Source organism: Gopherus flavomarginatus, chromosome 6 (genome assembly GCF_025201925.1).
Source record: "Gopherus flavomarginatus isolate rGopFla2 chromosome 6, rGopFla2.mat.asm, whole genome shotgun sequence".
In the NCBI taxonomy this organism is placed as follows: domain Eukaryota; kingdom Metazoa; phylum Chordata; order Testudines; family Testudinidae; genus Gopherus; species Gopherus flavomarginatus.
This window is the reverse complement of record NC_066622.1, coordinates 33,369,902-33,389,185: the sequence shown is the minus strand read 5'-3', so window position 1 is coordinate 33,389,185 and position 19,284 is coordinate 33,369,902. Positions and strand designations below refer to the sequence as shown.

General features: G+C 58.9%; 1 protein-coding gene across 3 annotated transcripts; it reads left to right on the top strand.

The window, feature by feature from the left end:
• The first annotated feature begins 1,084 nt into the window (after positions 1 to 1,084).
• Positions 1,085 to 18,668, top strand: RASGRP2 (RAS guanyl releasing protein 2). 3 transcript variants are annotated; one of them, XM_050958873.1, is made up of 17 exons: positions 1,085 to 1,221; positions 4,185 to 4,388; positions 6,335 to 6,437; positions 9,292 to 9,354; positions 9,709 to 9,840; positions 10,528 to 10,678; positions 10,923 to 11,096; positions 11,287 to 11,403; positions 12,753 to 13,034; positions 13,330 to 13,407; positions 13,792 to 13,914; positions 14,289 to 14,404; positions 14,935 to 15,076; positions 16,088 to 16,124; positions 16,682 to 16,840; positions 17,592 to 17,663; positions 18,029 to 18,668. In XM_050958873.1, the coding sequence occupies exons 2-16, from the start codon at positions 4,316 to 4,318 to the stop codon at positions 17,651 to 17,653; spliced, it is 1,812 nt and encodes a 603-aa protein (XP_050814830.1). In that variant the 5' UTR covers positions 1,085 to 1,221; positions 4,185 to 4,315; the 3' UTR covers positions 17,654 to 17,663; positions 18,029 to 18,668. The 3 variants fall into 3 exon arrangements, with proteins under 3 accessions (XP_050814830.1, XP_050814829.1, XP_050814831.1); XM_050958872.1 differs by having other exon boundaries at positions 1,086 to 1,221; positions 13,330 to 13,419; XM_050958874.1 differs by lacking the exons at positions 1,085 to 1,221; positions 4,185 to 4,388; positions 6,335 to 6,437; positions 9,292 to 9,354 and having other exon boundaries at positions 9,763 to 9,853; positions 13,330 to 13,419.
• The last annotated feature ends 616 nt before the right edge of the window (positions 18,669 to 19,284 follow it).

Below are 19,284 nucleotides of genomic sequence, written 5' to 3'. Positions count from 1 at the left end.
GGGTGGGGTTGGGGGCTGAGACCAGCTCTCCCCATCCCCCACCTGCTCAGCCCAGCACCCATATCCACTTCCTGGGTCCCCATTCCCCCCTCCTGTGGGGCTGGTTGCCATGACAAGGGGCTACTATTGGAGCAGTTTGCAGCCTCAAGCTCCCCCCACCCCATGAAAGAGCATCAGGGTCTGGAGTAACCCACTGGCCCCTGCCCCTCCTGGGACTGCCCTGTAGATGGCTGAGCAACATAGGGCCCAGGAACCACCCCCCCTCGGCTGTGTGTTCCCCTCAGTGTGGGTTGAGGGGAGAGTTCCAGTCACCCCATCTCCTTTGCTCTATTACCCCCTAGTCGTCCGGCACATTAGCTCATGCATATGAAACTAGGGGGAGAAGTTGGGGGTCCCCAGAGCTGCCCCCTCCCAGAGTAACTGGTGCATATGGAATTGGCGGGGGCTGCTCCCCGCTTGCTTTTGAGCCCCCCCCCAGTGGCGCTGGGTGAGGGCAGCGCACCTGGCACAGGAGGGGTTAAGAATTTTGCAGTGGCACCTGCGGTCTCTGGCTCTCCTGGGGCGGGACAGATAGCGGGGCGAGCAACCAGCGGCGTGAACGAAGGGTGTGTGCGCCCCTGCCCAGCCCCCGCCGCCTGCTGAGACCCCCGCCTAGTCTCCTCGGTCCGCTGCCCCACCCCCCCCGCACCTGTGCCTGCTGCGTCCCCCCCCTCCCCGCTTGCTGAGACCCCCGCCCAGCCTCCTCGGTCCGCTGCCCCCCCCCCGCACCTGTGCTTGCTGTGTCCCCCCCCCGCCTGCTGAGACCCCCGCCCAGCCTCCTCGGTCCGCTGCCCCCCCCCCCGCACCTGTTGCGTCCCCCCCCGCCTGCTGAGATCCCCGCCCAGCCTCCTCGGTTCGCTGCACCCCCCCGCACCTGTGCCTGTTGCGTCCCCCCCCGCCTGCTGAGCCCCCTGCCCAGCCTCCTCGGTCCGCTGCAGTTCCCCGCCTGCTGAGCCCCCCGCCCAGCCCCCTGACCCGGGGCGCCCCCCAGCTGCGGGGCAGGCGGCCCGGCCGGGGCGCTCCATGCGGCGGGCGGAGCAGGCGGCGTTTGGACCCGCACGACCCTCCCCGAGCCGGCAGCGGGAGGAAGTCGGGGCGGGGGGGTGATAAGGAGACACAAGCCGCATTGTGCAGCCCGGCCGCGTTTGAATATCGCCCAGCGCAGGAGCAGAGCGGAGCCGGGTGAGCCGCGCGGGGGGGACCCGGGCCTGCCCCTCTAGGGGGCGCCGACCCCGGGGCAGGGGGTTGGCTGCTCGGGGGCCGGGGAGCGGGACAGGGCCTGCGCCTGCCCCCCTAGGGGGCGCCCGCCTCGATCGGCCGCAGGGGCTCAGGGAGTGAAAGTCACTCCCACCTGTGAGACGAGTTTACTGGGGCTCAGCCCCGTCTCTAGCCGGACGGCCTCGGTCACACCGATTTCCACCCCTCACCCCATCACACCGACCCCCCTTCGCACCCTGCCCCTGCCCTGTTGCACCGACCCTCCTGCCCCCTCCGCACCACCCTTCCTGCCCACACCCATCGCACCAACCTTGTCACTCTGCTCCCCCTGCCCTGGCACACCCCCACCCACTCTCCGCATCACGACACCCCCTTCCCTGCCCCCATCACATCAGCCGCCTTCCACTGTCACACCAACCCCTGGCGCCCTGGCTGGTGGGGAAGGGACTGCACTTCCCTCTTCCCACCCCCATGCAAGGGAGGAACATGGGGGCTCTCCCTGTGCAACCCCCACTTTGGGGATGGCTGAGGGCTGCTGAGCTGGCACTGCCCTGGGTTATAATCCCCAATTAATTGGGGGGGCTGAATGGAATTGGAAGGGTGGTGGGTGCACTGGGGGGCATAATGGGTGGCTAATGTGGGGCTTTAAAGGCAGTGATGGGGGCAGGGAGCAGGTGCCTCAGAGCCATAGCTTAGTGGTCCTGACTGAAGAGTGGGGCCCACATCACTGGGGTGAGGTGACCTCTCCCCCCGTCCCCACTGTATTGTAGCTAATAAAAGCTCAGAGGCCTGTCTGAGATACAGGAAGAGGATAGAAAAGGTCCTTGTCCCCCATGCAGCTGGGACCCACAGCCCAGGGGTGTGTATGGGTGCCAACAGGCTGTGCAATGATGGGTTTTCATTTTGGGTTCAGTATGGTTGTGCCTGTGTGCGCACAGTACACTATGGGCCAGATGTGTGCACTGCGGTGTAGTGCATGCAGCATGGCCGTGTGTGTGTCTGTGCACACAGTGCGCTAAGGTTGAGGGGTGTGCAGTGCAGTATAGTGCATGCAGGATGGCTCTGTGTGTGTGTCTGTGTGTGCACAGTACAGTTATGGGCCAGGTGTGTGGAGTGCGGTATCGTGTGCAGCAGAGCTGTGTCTTGACAAAGCTGTGTGATAGTGCGTGTGTGTGCAGTGCGACTGTGTGTTTATGCTGCATACAGTGTGTACAATGTGTGTGTGGTGGCGTGTGTTTATCCCAGAGATGACTGTGAGGCAACTGACATTTGGCAACACTGTATTTTGACTGATATTTTGCAACATGGCTGGTGCCTATGTGAGAGACATGCAGTTAGTAGGAGGTGCTGTGCAAACAAACAGCCAGATGGAAAAGAGGGACCGTCCCCCCAAACGCCTTTCATTCAGTCCTCCCACCTCAGCTCACTCACTCAGAGTTGCTTCTATTCCTCTTCTAACTAACCATGAACAAAAAGCTGCCTAAAAATAACACTGCAAGAAACCCCAACCCTCAATTTACAGCGTGGTATGTTGCACACACAAAAGCTTGTCTTAAAAGATTAATAATAATTTTGTCTTACTACGGAGCAATTACACAAAGGGATTCCTTGCCTGATGCTGAGATGCAGACAACTCTGGGGTGGGATATGGGGGCTGTTTGTACAGGGAGTCCTTGCCTGGTGCTGAAATGCAGCCACTTCTGGGGAGGTGCTGTTTATGCAGGGATTTACAACACAGATCTAAACCCATTCCCACTGGATCCCAGATACGCATGGCACCTTGTGCACCAGGCCCCTGATCCGCCCCCTCTTTCCCAATTGCTAATCCATCAGGAGCTGTTCCCTAGATTCCAGCTCTGCACACAGTGAGCTCGAATTCCCGAGATGTAAGCCCTTGTCTAAATTAATCTCTCAGCCTGAGTCACTGTGGCCGGATTCCTGGGTCCCTCATCTCTCTCCAAACATTCCTTGGTTCTGGATCTGACCCAATCCCCTGTTGTCACGTTTAACCCTCAGATACCTTTACCGAGGGGATAGAGCCTGGGAACTTGCTTTCCACCTAGGATCACCCCCTCTTTACAGCCCCCCAACCAAAGAGCAGACAGTCCCCCACCTCTCCTCACCCTCCAAGCAATGTTGCTATGCAAAAAGGCCACTTATAAATTCCATCCCAGTCCTTTAACAGCCACAGGGCTCAGAATAGCTCAGCGGGCCCCAGCTGCAGGGGCTGCTCCTTTGGGCTTTGTGCAAGGTCAGAAGAACTTGGGGCTGGGTTCTAGGATGCCTGGGTTCTGTCCCCAGCTCTGGGTGGAGAGCAGGGTCTAGTGGAGAAAAGCAGGGGGGGCTGGGGAGCCAGGACTCCTGGGTTCTATTTTCCCACTCTGGGATCATGGGCTAATCTCTCTGCTGCAGGTTTTCCTGCTGGGAGGTTGCACATGCTTTGTGTTTTTAGGGTCAAAGTGGGAGGCTGTAACTTAGAGGAGGAAGGCCCATGTCTCATTCCTCCCATCCCCAAGCCAGCCAGTCTCCCTACCCCGGAACCAAATCGGAGCCCGTGCTCCCTGGAGGGGAAAGGCCCCACATAATTCTACACTCCCAGGGGCAAAGCAGGGCCCGTCTCTGACCCGGGCCAAGGCAGGAAGCCAGGATGGAGGAAACATTTTGCAACTTTACCCGAAATTCTCTAGCTGTTTTGTTTTGCAACAAACTTCCCTCCCCCAGTATTCAAGCGTCAGAGCGAAGGGAATAGAAACTCTCTAGACCCTGGACAGCCTCCCTTGGCTGATCTCTGCAACTATCCCTCTGGGCAGTGCTGACCCCTGTGCACCTCAGCCTCAGGCAAGTGATCTCTGTAGAAACAGCTCCCCTGCTCCAGAGGCGGCTGCATCTCGTAAGAGTTAGAACTCTAGCCCCATCTCCTCTTTCAGTGGCAGGTTCTCGCCAGGGATCCCAGATCTTAGGGGGCCGCTGACACATTGCCTCTGAGCCGGGCAGCACTTGTCTGTGGTGGGACCCCAGGCTGGCAGAGGGGGAGCTGTCCGGCACGGGCGGAGCAGAGATGAGCGAGACACTGGACCTGGACAAGGGCTGTACGGTTGAGGAGCTGCTGCAGGGCTGCATTGAGGCCTTTGGTAATGCGCTGGGGCTGAGCTGTTATTTAGGAGCATATGTGGGGAGAAGGGGTTGTTGGTGCAGGTGGCTGTAAGGGGTGAGGTGGGGTGTGAGCCTAGGGAGGTGGCATATGGAGGGCTGGGGCTGCCCAAGGGGTTTGGGGTTTTCTTCAACCTATAGGGTCAATTGTCCTGACCCTTAGAGGGCGCTGTGCTGCAGGGAGTGGGGCAGGGACTCAGCCAGGGGCGCTCTCCCCCTTGTAATCAGTGCTGACCCCAGTGAGGGGCTGGGGGCTCTGTGCTGTGGGGAGCAGAGTGGGGGCTCAGCCCTTGCGATCAGTGCTGACCCCAGTGAGGGGCTGGGGGCCCTGTGCTGTGGGGAGCAGGGTGGGGGCTCAGCAGGGGGCGCTCTTACCTTGCAATCAGTGCTGACCCCAGTGCCCTGGTGAGGGGCTAGGGGTGCTGTGCTGCAGGGAGCAGGGTCAGTACAGGTTGCTGAGCGGTGTGTGTGTGGTGGGGTCTCTCTGTGGCAGCCGTTCAGCGAGTCTCGGAGACTGGGGCAACAGATGCAGGGTCCTAGGGCTCGTGCCCCAGGGCTAAGAATAGCTGTGTAGACACTGTGACCTGGGCTGGAGACCTCTGCCCCCAGGTTTCACAACCCGAGCCGCAATGTCCACACAGCGATGTCTGCCCAGAAATGTCTGCAAGTCTGCCGCCCAAGCTCTAAGCCTCACTGCCAAAGGCTGTGCAGATGTAATCTGAGTGGGTTGGGGGCAGGAGTGAAAGTAATTTACAAGACTGCCGGAGTCCTGAAGGGGCGTGGTCTCATCTGGAAGAGGCATGGCCTCAACCAAAAGAGCCGTGGCCTCTCAAGATTTAAAGGTTCTGGGGCACCTGCTGTGGTTGGGAGCCCCAGGGCCTTTAAGTCCCCACCGCAGCTCCAGCGAGATTCAAAGGGCTCTGGGCTGCCTGCAGCCACGGGAGCTCTGAGCCCTTTAAATCCGGCCCCAGCCCGGCCGCCCAAGCTGCGGGTGGGATTCAAAGGGCTCTGGGCTGCCTGCTGCGGTGGGGAGCCCAGAGCCCTTTAAATCCCCGCTGCGGAAGCCAGTGTGGTCTGGCACAGTGTACTGGCTCTTGCCGGTATGCCGGACCGGACTGGACCAGCGTACTTTCACCTCTGGTTGGGGAGGTCAACAGGGGGTGCTGAGTCAGGGAGGGGATCACTGGGGTCTCTGGGTTGGGGAGTAAGTGGGCGTCTCTGAGTGGGTTGGGTTGTAGTGGGTCTCTGTGTGGGCGGGTTAAAGGGTTGTGGGGGATCTCTGAGTGGGGTGGGGGATCTCTGAGCAGAGTGGGGGGTTGTGGGGGTTTCTGAGCAGAGTGGGTCTCTGAGTAGGGGGTGGGGTTGTGAGGGTGGGGTCTCTGAGTAGTATTGGGGGTTTCTGAGTGGGATGGGTCTCTGAGCAGACTGAGAGTCTGTAGGGGTCTCTGAGCGAGGTGGGGGGTTACAGGGGGTCTCTGAGTGGGGTGGGAGATTGTGGGATGGGAGTTTGCGGGGCAGGTCTCTGAGCACGTTGGGTGGTTGTGGGGGGGTCTCTGAGTAGTGAGGGGGTCTGAGAGGGGTGGGTGGTTGTGGGATCTCTGAACAGAGTGGGGGGTTGCAGGGCGGATCTCTGAGTGAGGGGGTTGCTGGGGTGTGTGTCTGAGTAATGGGGTGGGTCTGAACGGGGTAGGGTTCTGTGGGGGGTCTCTGAGTAGTGGGGGGACTCTGAGCAGGGTGAGGGCTTGCAGGATTGCTGAGCGGGCTGGGGGGTTGCGGGAGGTCTCTGAGCAGGCTAGAGGGTTGCAGGCAGTCTCTGAGGGGGTGGTGGGTTGCAGGATCTCTGAGTGGGGTGGGTGGTTGTGGGAGGTCTCTGAGCGGGGTGAGGGGTTGCAGGGGGTCTCTGAGCAGGGCCTACTCTCTCTTGCAGATGATGAGGGGAAGGTGCGGGACCCCCAGCTGGTGCGAATGTTCCTGATGATGCATCCCTGGTACATCCCCTCCTCCCAGCTGGCCGCCAAGCTGCTGCACATATATCCTTGTGAGCCCTCCACCCCCCTTCCTGCACCTCCTTCCCTCAATCACCCTCCCACCTGCCTTGGGGCACCCTACTGCCCCCCTTTCCCTCCTGGGCACCCCCTCCCTTCACAAAGCACGTATCCCTGGCTGGTGAGGACAGAGCTAGCTTATTCTTCTAGCTAGCTGTCTCCCCGGCTGGGGCTCACCAGGGGACCCCTGCAGGACCGGGGAGTCCACATACATTTCAACAACACCTCAGACCAACAGTGAGGAGTTGGTTGTGCATGTGAAGGCAGAAGGCAATCTGAGTGAAAGTGACACTATTTCATGACTCTAAGGAAAGGAAGGAGTGGGGGCAGCAGGATCAGGACAATGGGCTTCAAAAAAGAAAAAGAGCTTCAACAGATCAGAGAACTGGGAGCTAAGGTCCCAGGGGAAGCAAATCGAAGGGAGAAAGCTGGGAGTTTCTCAGCAAGACAGTGTTAAAGGCCCAACAGCAAAGTAGGCAGATGTGAAAGGAAGACACGAAAAGGCCAAGGTGGCTCCCTCTGGAGCTCTTTGACAATCTTAAAAGGAAGGAAGAATCCCTCAAAAAGTGCAGATGTGAACAAGAGGCGCACAGAAGAATTGCACCAGCAGGTAGGGGCAAAATCCAAGAGGCTAAGGCACAAAATGAGTTACAGAAAGGCAGTTGGAAGGTTCTTTAAAAACATTGGGAGCAAGAGAAAGGTGAAGGAAAGTGCAGGTCCACTACATCCTGAGGAAGGCGAGCTAGTTGATGGCATCAAGAAAGCTGGGGGGGTTAATGCCTATTTTGCTTCAGTCTTCACTAACACGGTTAATGGTGACAGGTACTCAGCACAATGAATATTAACAACAAGTGGGGAGGAACGCAGGCCAGATAGGGAAAGAGCAGGTTAAAGAGTATTTAGAGGAGTTCAGTCTATTCAAGTTGGCAGGGTCTGGTGCAATTCACCCGCGGATACTTAAGGAAGGCGCTGAAGCAATCCAGGAGCTGTTAGCGATTGTCTTTGAGAAATGGAGGACGGATGAGGTCCTTGGGGACTGGCAAAGGGCAGACATAGCACCTGTCTCTAAATGGAGGAACTAAGAGGACCCCAGGGATTATAGATCAGGCAGTCTAACTTCCAAACTTGGCAAGATACCGGAACAAATTATTGAACAATCAGTTTGTAAATCCCTGGAGGATAATAGGGTTATAAGAAATAGCCAGCGTGGGTTTGTCAAGAGCAAATCCTGCCAAACCAGCCTAATATCCTTCGTTGACAGGGTTACTGGCCTAGTGGCTGGGGGGGAAGCAGTAGACATGATAGATCTTGATTTTAGTAACGCTTTTGACCCAGTCTCATAAGCAGACTAGGGAAATATTATGTAGATGAAATTGCTAGAAGGTGGGTGCAGAACTGGTTGAAAGCTGCTCTTTGAGGACAGTCTATCGGTGGCTCTCTGTCAAACCGGGAGGATGTATCGAGTGGGGTCCCAGAGGGGTTAGTTCTGGATCTGGGGCTAGTCAATATTTCCATTAATGACTTGGGTGATGCAGTGCAGAGTAGGTTTATAAAACTGACGGATGACACTAAGCTGTGGGGGTTGTGAGCACTTTGGAGGACAGGATTAGAATTCAGAATGACCTTGAGAAATTGGAGAATTGAAAGAAGAAGATGAAATTCAATAAAGACAAGTGCAAAGGACTGCACTGAGGAAGGAGAAATCACAAAACGGGAAGGACTGGCTAGGTCAGAGGTCGGCAACCTTTCAGAAGTGATGTGCTGAGTTTTCATTTATTCACTCTAATCTAAGGTTTCGCGTGCCAGTAATGCATTTTAACGTTTTTAGAAGGTCTCTTTCTATAAGTCTATAATATATAACTAAACTATTGTATGTAAAGTAAATAAGGTTTTTAAAATGTTTAAGAAACTTCATTTAAAATTAAATTAAAATGCAGAGCCGCCCCCCCTCCCCCGAACTGATAGCCAGGACCCAGGCAGCATGAGTGCCACTGAAAATCAGCTGACATGACGCCTTTGGCACACGTGCCATAGGTTGCCTACCCCTGGGCTAGGTGATAGTCCTTTTGAAAAGGATCTAGGGGTTGGCTCACCAAGGGAATCTAAGCCAACAGAGTGATGCCATTGTGGAAAAGGCTGTTATCATCTGGGCTGTGTTAACAGGAGAGGCATGTGTAAGACACTGGAGATGTTACTTGGCACTGGGGAGGCCTCAGCTGGAGTACAGCATGCAAGTCTGGGGGCCAGGCTGTAGGAGAGCTGTGGAGAAAGTGGAGAGCATACAGAGGAGAGCAACAAAAATGATAAAAGGTCTAAAAACCTGCCCTGGGAGGAAAGGCTGAAAAGCTGGGCATGTTTAGGCTTGAGAAAAGACGGGAATGGGGAGACACCTGCTAATCGTCTTCCAATATGTTCAGGACTGGTCAGCTGTTCTCCACGTGCACTGGAGGTAGGACCAGATGTCATGGGCTTAATCTGCAGCAAGGGAGAAGTAGGTTAGCTTTTAGGAAACACTTTCTCAGGCTAGTTAAGCTCTGGAACAGGCTTCCGGGGGAGGCTGTGGACTCCCCATCACTGGAGGTGGTAAGAACTGCCTGGACAAACACCTGTCTGGGATGCTCTGGGTTTGCTTGGCCCTGCCTCAGCACAAGGGGCTGGACTTGGTGACCTCTGGAGGTCCCTTCCAGCCCCTCATTGTGCTGTGTTTCTAGAACACTGACTCCTCTGAGCCTGGTCCAAGGGCCTTGAAACCATGGCCCAGCTCCACCCCCAACTCCTCCCCCTTCCCCCAGTCTCCTGTGCCTGCAATGTGGAATTCACCTTAACTCTGCCCTTGCACCTACCAAGAGTCTCGTAGCTCAGAAAGCAGCTCCCTGCAGGTGAAAACCTGCCACCTGGTGAGGTGAGTCTGGAGGAGCCCCACATTTCTGGGCAGCATTATCAAACCTCAGGGGCAGAGCTGGCCCCAGTGCGTCATTCAAGGGCGCACTGCTGCAGGGAGCAGCAGGGGACTCAACATAGGGCATCTTTTCACCGGGTGAGGGATCCCTGTATAAACAGCCTCCGTGCCCCACCCCAGAGGCAGCTTCATCTCAGTGCTGGGTGAGGGATCCCTGTATAAACAGCCCCCACACCCCACCCCAGAGGCGGCTTCATCTCAGTGCTGGGTGAGGGATCCCTGTACAAACAGTCCCTGCATCCCACCCCAGAGGCGGCTGTGTTCTGCGTGTTGGCTGTCGTTACCCCTCCCCCCCAGGTACTGGATCTCAGCATTCCCGGCGGAGTTTGATTTGAACCCAGAGCTAGCAGAGCAGATCAAGGAGCTAAAGGAGGTTCTGGGCCGTGAGGGGAACCGGCGCCACAGCAACCTCATCGACATTGAGAATGTGTATGTGGTGGAGGTGGGAGCACGGGGAGTGGAGGAGTTGGGGGGGATCTGAGAGAGTGTGGGGATGGGGTTGAGGTGGTGGGGAGCTGAGGGAATGGGAGGGTCAGGGATAGGGGTGAGGTGTCCAAGAGCAACTGTCACCCCAACAGCACCCTGTGTGTGAGCAGGGGGCCTGTATGGGCTGAGAAGGGGGTGTGAGCTGGGGCACAAGCATGTGTACGGGGGTGTTCCAGTGCATGCTTGTGAATGTGTCTGTTGTGTGTGTGCACTGTGCATGTGTGGGGGGGGAATGCATGGGGCATGTTTGTGTGGGCATGAGCGGGACATGCACATCGGAGTGCCCAGGACATATGTATGTGCACATGGTGTGTGTGTGAGTGCACGAGGTGTGTGTCTGCACATGGTGTGTGTGCGTGAGCATGGGGTGTGGGAGGGGGAGTGCACGAGGCATGTGTGTGCATGATGTGTATGTGGGAGTGCATGAGGCATGTATTTGCACATGGTGTGTGTGTGTGGGAGTGCACAAGGTGTGTGTTTGCATATGGCATGTGTGCATGTGCATGGGGCGTGGGAGCTCGCAGGGGTCTCTGGGCTGTGCATACATGTGCAGGAAGCGCATGTGCCAGCAGTTTGGGTGCAAAGACTGGCTTGGCTCTGACCTTCCCCCTGTGGCTGTGCCTCCCCCAGCCCGACCTACAAGTGGAAGCGCCAAGTGACCCAGCGCAACCCAGTGGCCCCGAAGAAACGCAAGATGTCGCTGCTCTTTGACCACCTGGAGTCCTCCGAGCTGGCAGAGCATCTCACCTACCTGGAGTACCGTTCCTTCTGCAAGATCCTGGTGCGGGGTGGAGACCCTGCGGCAGCCAGGAGGGGCTGCCAAGGGGCTGGGGAGGCTGCTGGGGGTGGAGGGCTGCTTTGGGAATGACCTTGTCTCCTCCCATGGGGCAGGCACTTCCCCACCCTCTATGTCCGTGGGGCAGGCACTGAACCCTCATGCTCCCCCATGGGGCAGGCACTGCCACAGCCCCTATGTTCCCCCACCCCCCCGTGGGGCAGGCCCTGACACCCTGTTTCTATCCCAGTTCCAGGACTATCACAGCTTCGTCATGCACGGCTGCACTGTGAACAACCCCATCCTGGAGCGGTTCATCACCCTTTTCAACAGCGTCTCACAATGGGTGCAGCTCATGGTGCTGAGCAAGCCGACCGCCCAGCAGCGGGCGCAGGTCATCACCCGCTTCATCCTGGTGGCGCAGGTGAGGGGCCCCTCAATCCTGACCCACAGCCCCCTGCTGGCCCATTGTATGCTGAGCCCCAGCTGGGCTCCAGGTGTGAATGTCCCCAGGGCCCCACTCCTCTGTCCTTGGAACTAATCCGACCTCTCTCTCCCCCACCCATCTCCACCGTCCCTCGGCTGGATCCCTCTCTGGCTGGCCATCCCTGCAGAGACTCCTGCAGCTGCAGAATTTCAACACGCTGATGGCCGTGGTGGGGGGGCTAAGTCACAGCTCCATCTCCCGCCTCAAAGAGACCCACAGCCATGTCAGCTCTGAGACCACCAAGGTACAGGGTGCAGGACTGGGGGGATGTGGGCCGGGGTGATACTCGAGGAGCTGGGGCAATGCTGGAAGATGGGATGACAATCAGGCGGTTGGGGTGGGGTTGGGGTCTCGGGGGGTCTGGGACAGTGTTGGGGGGCTGGGGGCATTCTGGGGCAGGGTTTGGGTCTGGCGTTGGGGGGTCGGGAGAGCTCTGGGGTGAAGTAGGTGTGTGGGGTGCTGTTGGGAGGTCAGGAGAGCTTTGGGGTGGTGTTGGGTTGGGACAGCTCTGGGGCAAGGTTGGGATCTGTGGCAGTATTGGGGGCATTGGGAAAGCTCTGGAGTGGGGTCAGAGGAGCTCTGGGGTGAGGCTGGGGTCTGAGCTGGGGTTGAGGGGTCAAGGGAGCTCTGGGCTGGGGTTGGGGGATCAGGGGAGTTCTGTGGTGAGGTTGGGGTCTGGGGTGGTGATGGGAGATCTCTGGGGCAAGGTTGGGGTCTGGGAGAGCTCTAGGTGGGGTTGAGGGGTCTGTGGAGCTTTGGGGTGGTGTTGGGGGTTCTGGAGAGCTTTGGGGCAAGGTTGGGGTCTGGAACAGTGTTGGGGGGGTCGGGAGAGCTCGGGTGGAGTTGGAGGTTCAGGGGAGCTCTGGTGAGGTTGGGGTCTGGGAGATGTTGGGGGGGTTGGGGGAGCTGTGGGGCGAGGTTGGGGCCTGGGGTGGAATTGAGGGGTCAGGGGATCTCTGGGGTGGTGTTGAGGGGTCGGGAGAGCTCTGGAATGAGGTCGGGAGAGCTCTGGGACGGTGTTGGTGGGTTGGGAGAGCTCGGGCGGGGTTGGGGAGCTCTGTGGCAGTGTTGGTGAGTTGGGACAGCTCTGGGGCGTGGTTGGGGTCTGGAGGGGGTTGGGAAAGCTCTGGGACAGTGTTGGTGGGTTTGGAGAGCTCTAGGGTGAGGCTGGGATCTGGGGTGGGGTTGGGGTCTGGGGCGGGGTTGGGGGGTTGGGAGAGCTCTGGGGTGGTGTTGGGGGAGCTCTGGGGTGAGGCTGGGGTCTGGGGCGAGGTTGGAGGGTCGAGAGAGCTCTCGGGCAAGGCTCCCAACACCACCTGGGTCCCCAACCTGACTGCGAGGGGCATTATGGAAAGTGATTAATATCCCTGCTACAGCTGATGGATGAGCAGGGAGGGCTGGGGTCTGGGGTGGGGTCGGAGGGTCGGGAGAGCTCTGGGGCGAGTCCAGGGTCTGGGGCAGGGTTGTGGGGTCGGGAGAGCTCTGGGGCAAGGTTGGGGTCTGGGGCGGGGTTGAGGGGTCGGGGGAGCTCTGGGGTGATGCTGGGGGTTTGCTCTGGGCCCAGCCCCTGACCGCCCCCCCCATCCTTCCCAGCTGTGGGAGTCCATGACGGAGCTGGTGACCTCGCTGGGGAACTATAGCCGCTACCGGCGCCGCCTGGCCGAGTGCGTCGGCTTCCGCTTCCCCATCCTGGGCGTGCACCTCAAGGACCTGGTGGCTGTGCACGTTGCACTGCCCGACTGGCTGGACCGGGCCCACACCCGCGTCAACGGCACCAAGATGCAGCAGCTCTTCGGGATCCTCAACGAGCTGGTGCTGGTGCAGAGCATCAAACCGCCCTTTGAGGCCAACATGGACCTCATCAACCTGCTCACAGTGAGACCCCGCCCCCTGCACCCCCATTGCACCCCAACTGCTGGACCTCTCACTGCACCTCCATAGTACCACCTGCACTCCAACTCCTGAACCTCATTGCGTCCCGATTGCATCCCAGCCCCCAGACCCGCCACTGCATCCCTCATTACGTCCCAACCTGCAGTGCGCTCCCTTCCCCGCTGTATCTCCCTGCACCCTAGACCATTAAACCGCTCTCTGAGGCCAATGCCAACCTTGTCAGCCAGCTCCTGGTGAACCCCCCACCCCCACTGTCTGATAGGCTGTGCTCCCCCAGGTGTCGCTGGATCAGTACCAGACGGAGGAGGAGATCTACCAGCTGTCGCTGCAGAGAGAGCCCCGTGGCAAGTCGGCCGTGAGTGCGTGTGTGAGTGCACAACGCGGTGTGACCTGTGCCCTGTGCCCCCCAGAGCCATGACCCGTCGGTTGCCCCCTGTGGGGAATGGGGGGGAGCAGCAGGCCATGGCGTCTCTGTCCCATCGGACCCCAGCAGCTGGTTCCCAGGTGCATTCGCAGCTGCTTTCTGCTCTGCTCCCTGGAGGCTGAGCTTCCTGTCCAGAGAGAGGGGGCTGCCGGGTCCCACACGTTCACTAACACCCTCGATCTCCAGCCCCTGGGGCTGCAACACCGGGCAAGGGATTCCGGTATGAACAGCCCCTGCGCTCCACCCCAGAGCTGGTTGCATCTCAGAGCTGGCCAGGGGATCACTCAGAGAATATGTCTCTGTATGTCCATCCAGCCATCCAGCCCCACTTCCTGTTCCCCCCCAAGCCGACCAGCTGACATAGATGAGTGGGCCTTGGCTGTGAAACCCAAACCGGACCAGACGCTGGTGCGCACACACATTGAGAAGATGGTAGAGGTGAGAGCAGGGGCCTTGGACACCATGCTCTGAGTTTCTGTGGGTGGGGGGCGCTCTGAGACTGTGTGTTAGGGCAGGGTACCTTGAACTGACCCCCCCCAGTCTCTGCTACCCCCTGCAGTCTGTGTGTGGTGGGGGGGCCCTCTGAGGCTGCATAGAGGGTGGCGTACCCCTCCCTCTGCTCTCTGCTGCCCCCTGCAGTCCATGTGGCCTGAGGCCGGGAGCAAAGACAAGGGTGCGGGGCTGGCAGCCCGGGGGCGCTGCAGCACCCCCTCCCCCCGCCCTGTACTCTTTGTTCCTGTGCCTGGGGCTGTATAGGAGGTGGCCGTACTGCTAGGGCTGACTCTCCCTCCGCTCTCTGCTGCCCCCTTCAGTCCGTGTTCCGGAATTTCGACGTGGATGGAGACGGCCACATCTCCCAAGAGGAGTTCAAAATAATCCGCAACAACTTCCCCTACCTCTGCAAATTTGGGGACCTGGATGAGAACCAGTGAGTGCACAGGAAGGGGGGAACCCCGTGGGCCCCTCGCACCAGAAGGAGGGGTGAGGTACTGGGGCCAGGCCTCCTCCTAGAAGCCTCATCCCCCATAATGCTTTCTTGCTTTGTTGGAACCTGGGGCTGACTCCCAGCCCCCAGCTCTACCCCCCCTGACTCCAGGCCCCGCCCAGAGCCAGGTGCAGACCCCGGGCATCCTGACTCCCAGCCCCCAGCTCTAATGCCCTGGCCCCCAGTCCCTGCCCAGAGCCGGGCATGGACCCCAAGTGCTCTGACTCCCAGCCCCCAGCTCTAATGCCCTGGCCCCCAGTCCCTGCCCAGAGCCGGGAATGGACCCCAAGCGCTCTGACTCCCAGCCCCCAGCTCTACCCCCCTGGCCCCCAGTCCCTGCCCAGAGCCGGGAACGGACCCCAAGCGCTCTGACTCCCAGTCCCCTGCTCTACCCCCCTGGCCCCCAGTCCCCGCCCAAAGCCAAGCGCAGACCTGGGCGCCCTGGCTGCCATTATGACGCCCTGTGCCCCCAGGGATGGCTGCATCAGCCGAGAGGAGATGATCTCGTACTTCATGAAGTCCAGTGCTGCGGTGGACGGGAAGATGGGCTTCATCCACAGCTTCCAGGAGACCACCTTCCTGCACCCTGTGTCCTGCCGTCACTGCAAGAGCCTGGTGAGCCACTGCTCCTCCCCAGGAGGGTGCAGGAGGCTGGTTGCTCTAGGGGCTGCCCTCTTTGGCCCCCCCCCATGAGAACACAGGACCCCCCAAGTTGCCACCCTCCATAGATTGGGGGGCTTGTTCCACATGGGTGCCCCCGTTCCCTTCCCCCCATAATGACTAGGGGGGTTGATTCCACGAGGGAAAATACCCCCTCATTAGTGGGGTGTGTTGCCGCCACAGAGAGGGCAAAAGGTGGGTTAGACCCCTGGGGCAGGGGCAGAGGAGATGACTGAAGAGACGCAGACCCCGTCTCAGCACACAGCAGCTCTCCAGCTTTCCTTGTCTCCGCCTAGTTATAACAGGAGAACCCCCTTCACCCACAGAGGGCCCAGTTAGATGGGGGTAAAGGACTTAGCTGTTCTCAGAGGATGAGTTCTATGGGGGGAAGGCACCTTTATCCTAGGAGAATTGTGCAAGGGAACCCTGTATAAGCAGCCCCCATGCCCCCCCCCCGCCCAGAGACAGCTGCATCTCAGTGCCCGGTGAGGGAATCCCTGTATAAACAGCCCATGTGCCCTACCCCAAGGCCAGCTGCATCTTAGCACCAGGGGAGGGATCTCTGCATAAACAGCCCCTACCCCCCCACCCCAGAGTCAGCTGCATCTCAGCACCAGGTCAGGGAACCCTCTATACACAGCCCCTGTGTCCCACCTCGGAGGCAGCTGCAACTTAGTGCTGGGTGAGGGATAGCAGTATAAACAGCCCCCACCCCAGTCAGCTGCATCACAGCAAGGATAAGCGTCCCAGTGTCAGCTCATCCCCCTCACCAGCATTGGTCGATGCTTGGCTTGTCTGTTCCATGAGAGACCCCGAGAACCGTACACTTTGAATTGGGACAGAAAGCTGAAATGAAATCTTGTGAAATTAGCTCATTTCAACTGTAGCAATTCGACTGCTGGAGTGTAACTGAGCATGCCCCTTCCCTACCTCGCTGACCCCATCCCTTTGCATCTTTCTCCCCAGATACTGGGAATCTACAAACAGGGGTTAAAGTGCCGCTGTGAGTATGGGGGGCAAAAGGGGGAGGGGGTTGCCTGGGTAAATTATGGGTTCCTGGGGGGAACCTGTGGCTGCGCTGTGGGAAAGAGGCTGTGGGTGGCTGTATTCTGGAGATAGGGGTGCATTGGGAGTATATAGGGAGGCGTGAGCTGTGGGGGAGCTGGGAGTGCTTTGCAGAAGATGGAGCGGTGCATTGGGGGCACTGGCTCGTGGGGTGCACCAGGGAACTGGGGAGCTGGGCTGTGGGGGTACAGGGGAGGAGCTGGGCTGTGGAGGTGTACTGGGGAGCTGGGCTGTGGGGGTTAAGGGGGGGAGCTGGGCTGTAGGGCTGCACCAGGGGAGCTGGGGCTCCGGGGCTGCACCAGGGGAACTGGGGAGCTGGGCTGTGGGGGTGCATGGAGGAGCTGGAAGTGCAGGGGGAATTGGGCACCTGGGGCCAGGGAGGTGTGTGAGGCACCTGGGCTGCATTAGGGTATATGGGGAGGTGTGGGGACTTGGGGGGTTGCACCCAGGGGAGCTGCAGGGCCCACCCCCCCAACCTCCCTTGTTTCCCCCCAGGCTGCGGTGTGAACTGCCACAGGCAGTGCCGGGAGCACCTCTCCCTGGAGTGCCGCAAACGGGCCAAGAGTTTCAGCCTGGCCAACCCTGCCCACATCCCCACCCGCTCCTTCAGCTTCTCACTGCCCCGCCCGGCCTGCAGATCCCCGCGCCACACAGGTATGGCCACCGGGGGGGCATCCCCACCCACCTAGCCCAGAGCCACGGGCGCCCCCTCAACCCCTCCAGCACTCCCCTACTAGAGCTGGGAGAGAACCCAGGAGACCTGACTCTAGCCCCTCCCCCGCATTCCACATGGCCCTAGTGTTGTGCCGGAAGCCAGCTTGCAAGCCCGATAACACCTCCTCCATGCGATTTCCTGACCCCACCAAGGCCTCGGCGCTGGCCCATAGTGCTGCACCACGCTGCTTCCTGTTTGTGTTGCTGCAGATGGTGCGGAATGGTGCTCTGAGCCCTGGCAGCTATTTTGAGACACCCCCATCATGGGCCCCTGACAACCAACACATTGTATTATCCCAGCCTGCTTCCGCACAGGCTTCCTGTCTACACAGCCCCCACATCCCACCCCAGAGGCAGCTGCATCTTAGCGCTGGGTGAGGGACCACAGTATAAACAGCCCTCACCCCAGGGCCAGCCACATCTCAGTGCTAGGTCAGGGATCCCTGTATAAACAGCACTCCCACCCCTAGGAGGCTGCATCTCAGCGCTGGGAGAGGTCCCTATACAAACAGCCCCCCTCCCCCCCCCCAGAGGAGGCTGCATCTCAGCGTGTGTGAGGGATCCGAGCTTGTCAAAGTGCCTTGGGAGTACTGGCCATCATTAATCCTAGCTGAGTGGCTCTCCCATGTGGTGGGAGTGTGGGCTGCTCCGTTGGGGTTGCAGCGGCAAAGAGCTATGTGTATCTCTGCAGAGATCCGTGAGGAGGAGGAGGTCCAGGATGTGGAGGACGGGGTTTTCGACGTCCATTTATAAAGACAAGCACGTAAGAGCTGCAGGGCAGGGAAGGGAAGGGGGCCTACTGCAGTGGTTCTCAAGCTTTTGTACCGGTGACCCCTTTCACCCAGCAAGCCTCTGAGTGCGACCCTCCTTATACATTAAAAACACAGTTTTATATTTAACACCATTCTAAATGGTGGAGGCAAAGCGGGGTTTGGGGTGGAGGCTGACAGCTCACGACCCCCCCATGTAATAACCTCGTGACCCCCTGAGGGGTCCTGACCCCGGTTTAAGCGGCCAAGTGGGTAGAATGGGGAGAGGCAGGGCTTGAGAGTTTTGCTCTGGGCTCTGAGAGGGGAGTGGGCTATAGTGGTTAGAGCTAGACTGACCTCTCTGCTCTGTGTGTTTTAGGGTCCACTCTTCCTCACCAGCTGTGGTTCTTCCTCCCAAGCTGGGATCTCCTGTCCCCCCCCAAATCTGCCAGCTGATTTCCTGGCTCCCCCACTGTGAGGTGACACAGAGACGAGGCAAAGGGGCATCTGAGGAGAGGGCGTAGGGCAAGGGGGAGAGACAGCCTTTCCAGTGGGTGCAGAAGCTGCTCTGGGGGCAATTGGATTGGTCCTTTACTGGCTGAGGGGGCGGGGAGGTGGCTGCATGTCAGGACTCCTGGGTTCTATTAATGGGGGATGGAGACATGAGTTAATGTGGGGAGGGGTGTGTGAAATCCCTCAAACACATCCTCATGCGCTCCAGCATCAGGGTCCAGTGTGGGTCTGTGGGGGGACTTCCCCATCTCTGGTAGGAGCTGCCTGGGGTATCCCCCGTGTCCTGCAGGGAAGAGGAGGTTGCCTGGGGGCTGATGCATGTGGCTGATGATGGAGGGGGAGTGAAGGGGGTTGGTTTGGGAGCAGGAGGGTGGGGTGTGGATCACAGTCAGGACACCCCTTTCCCCTGTGGGCCCAGCTGTACAGATTCCTTGCTGTGTATATTTGTACCTAATAACAGGATTCAGAGATGTAATAAATATAATAAAACCAGTGGTCCCAATTCCCATCTGCTCCCTCCTTGGGTCTGTCTGTCCATCTCCCAGCCCCATCTCTGCATCTTTCCTGTCCCCTGTCAGGGGATAGCCATGTTCACCTGTATCCACAAAAACAACAAGGAGTTTGGTGGCACTTTAAAGATTAAGATTTATTTGGGCATAAGCTTTCATGGGTAAAAAATCTCACTTTTTCGGATGCATGGAGTGAAAATTACAGATGCAGGCATTTTATAATGACAGCTGAAGAGAAGGGAGTTACCTCACAAATGGAGAACTAGTGTTGACAGGCCTTCTGGAGCTGAGGGATGGGTGGGAGGGGAATGAGGTCTAGTGGTTAGAGGGCAGGGCTGGGGATCAGGACTCCTGGGTTCTATTCCCAGTAGTAGGAGGGGAAGTAGGGTGGGGTCTAGTGGGTGGGGGGGCTGCGGGTCCTGGGTTCTATTCCCAGATGTAAGAGGGAGACCTGCTGTCTGTCCCTGGAAGATTCTAGGGGAGGGAGCCCATTGCAAAGCTGGAGGCTTAATGTGTTACTGGCTGAGGGAGGGGTCAGGGTTGGGTCCCCTTCCCTCTCTGCTGAAGCCTGTGTCTGTGTATCTGTTGCCCCTGCTGGATGAAGTGAGACTTA

What these genes read in the sequence shown, in the direction of transcription:
- RASGRP2 (XM_050958872.1), top strand. Translation starts at nt 4,316, where the DNA reads ATGAGCGAGACACTGGACCTGGACAAGGGCTGTACGGTTGAGGAGCTG. An exon ending in GCCGCCAAGCTGCTGCACAT is followed by an intron (nt 6,438 to 9,291) that starts ATATCCTTGTGA and finishes CTGCCCTTGCAC; the next exon opens with CTACCAAGAGTCTCGTAGCT. An exon ending in TCAGCTCTGAGACCACCAAG is followed by an intron (nt 11,404 to 12,752) that starts GTACAGGGTGCA and finishes CATCCTTCCCAG; the next exon opens with CTGTGGGAGTCCATGACGGA.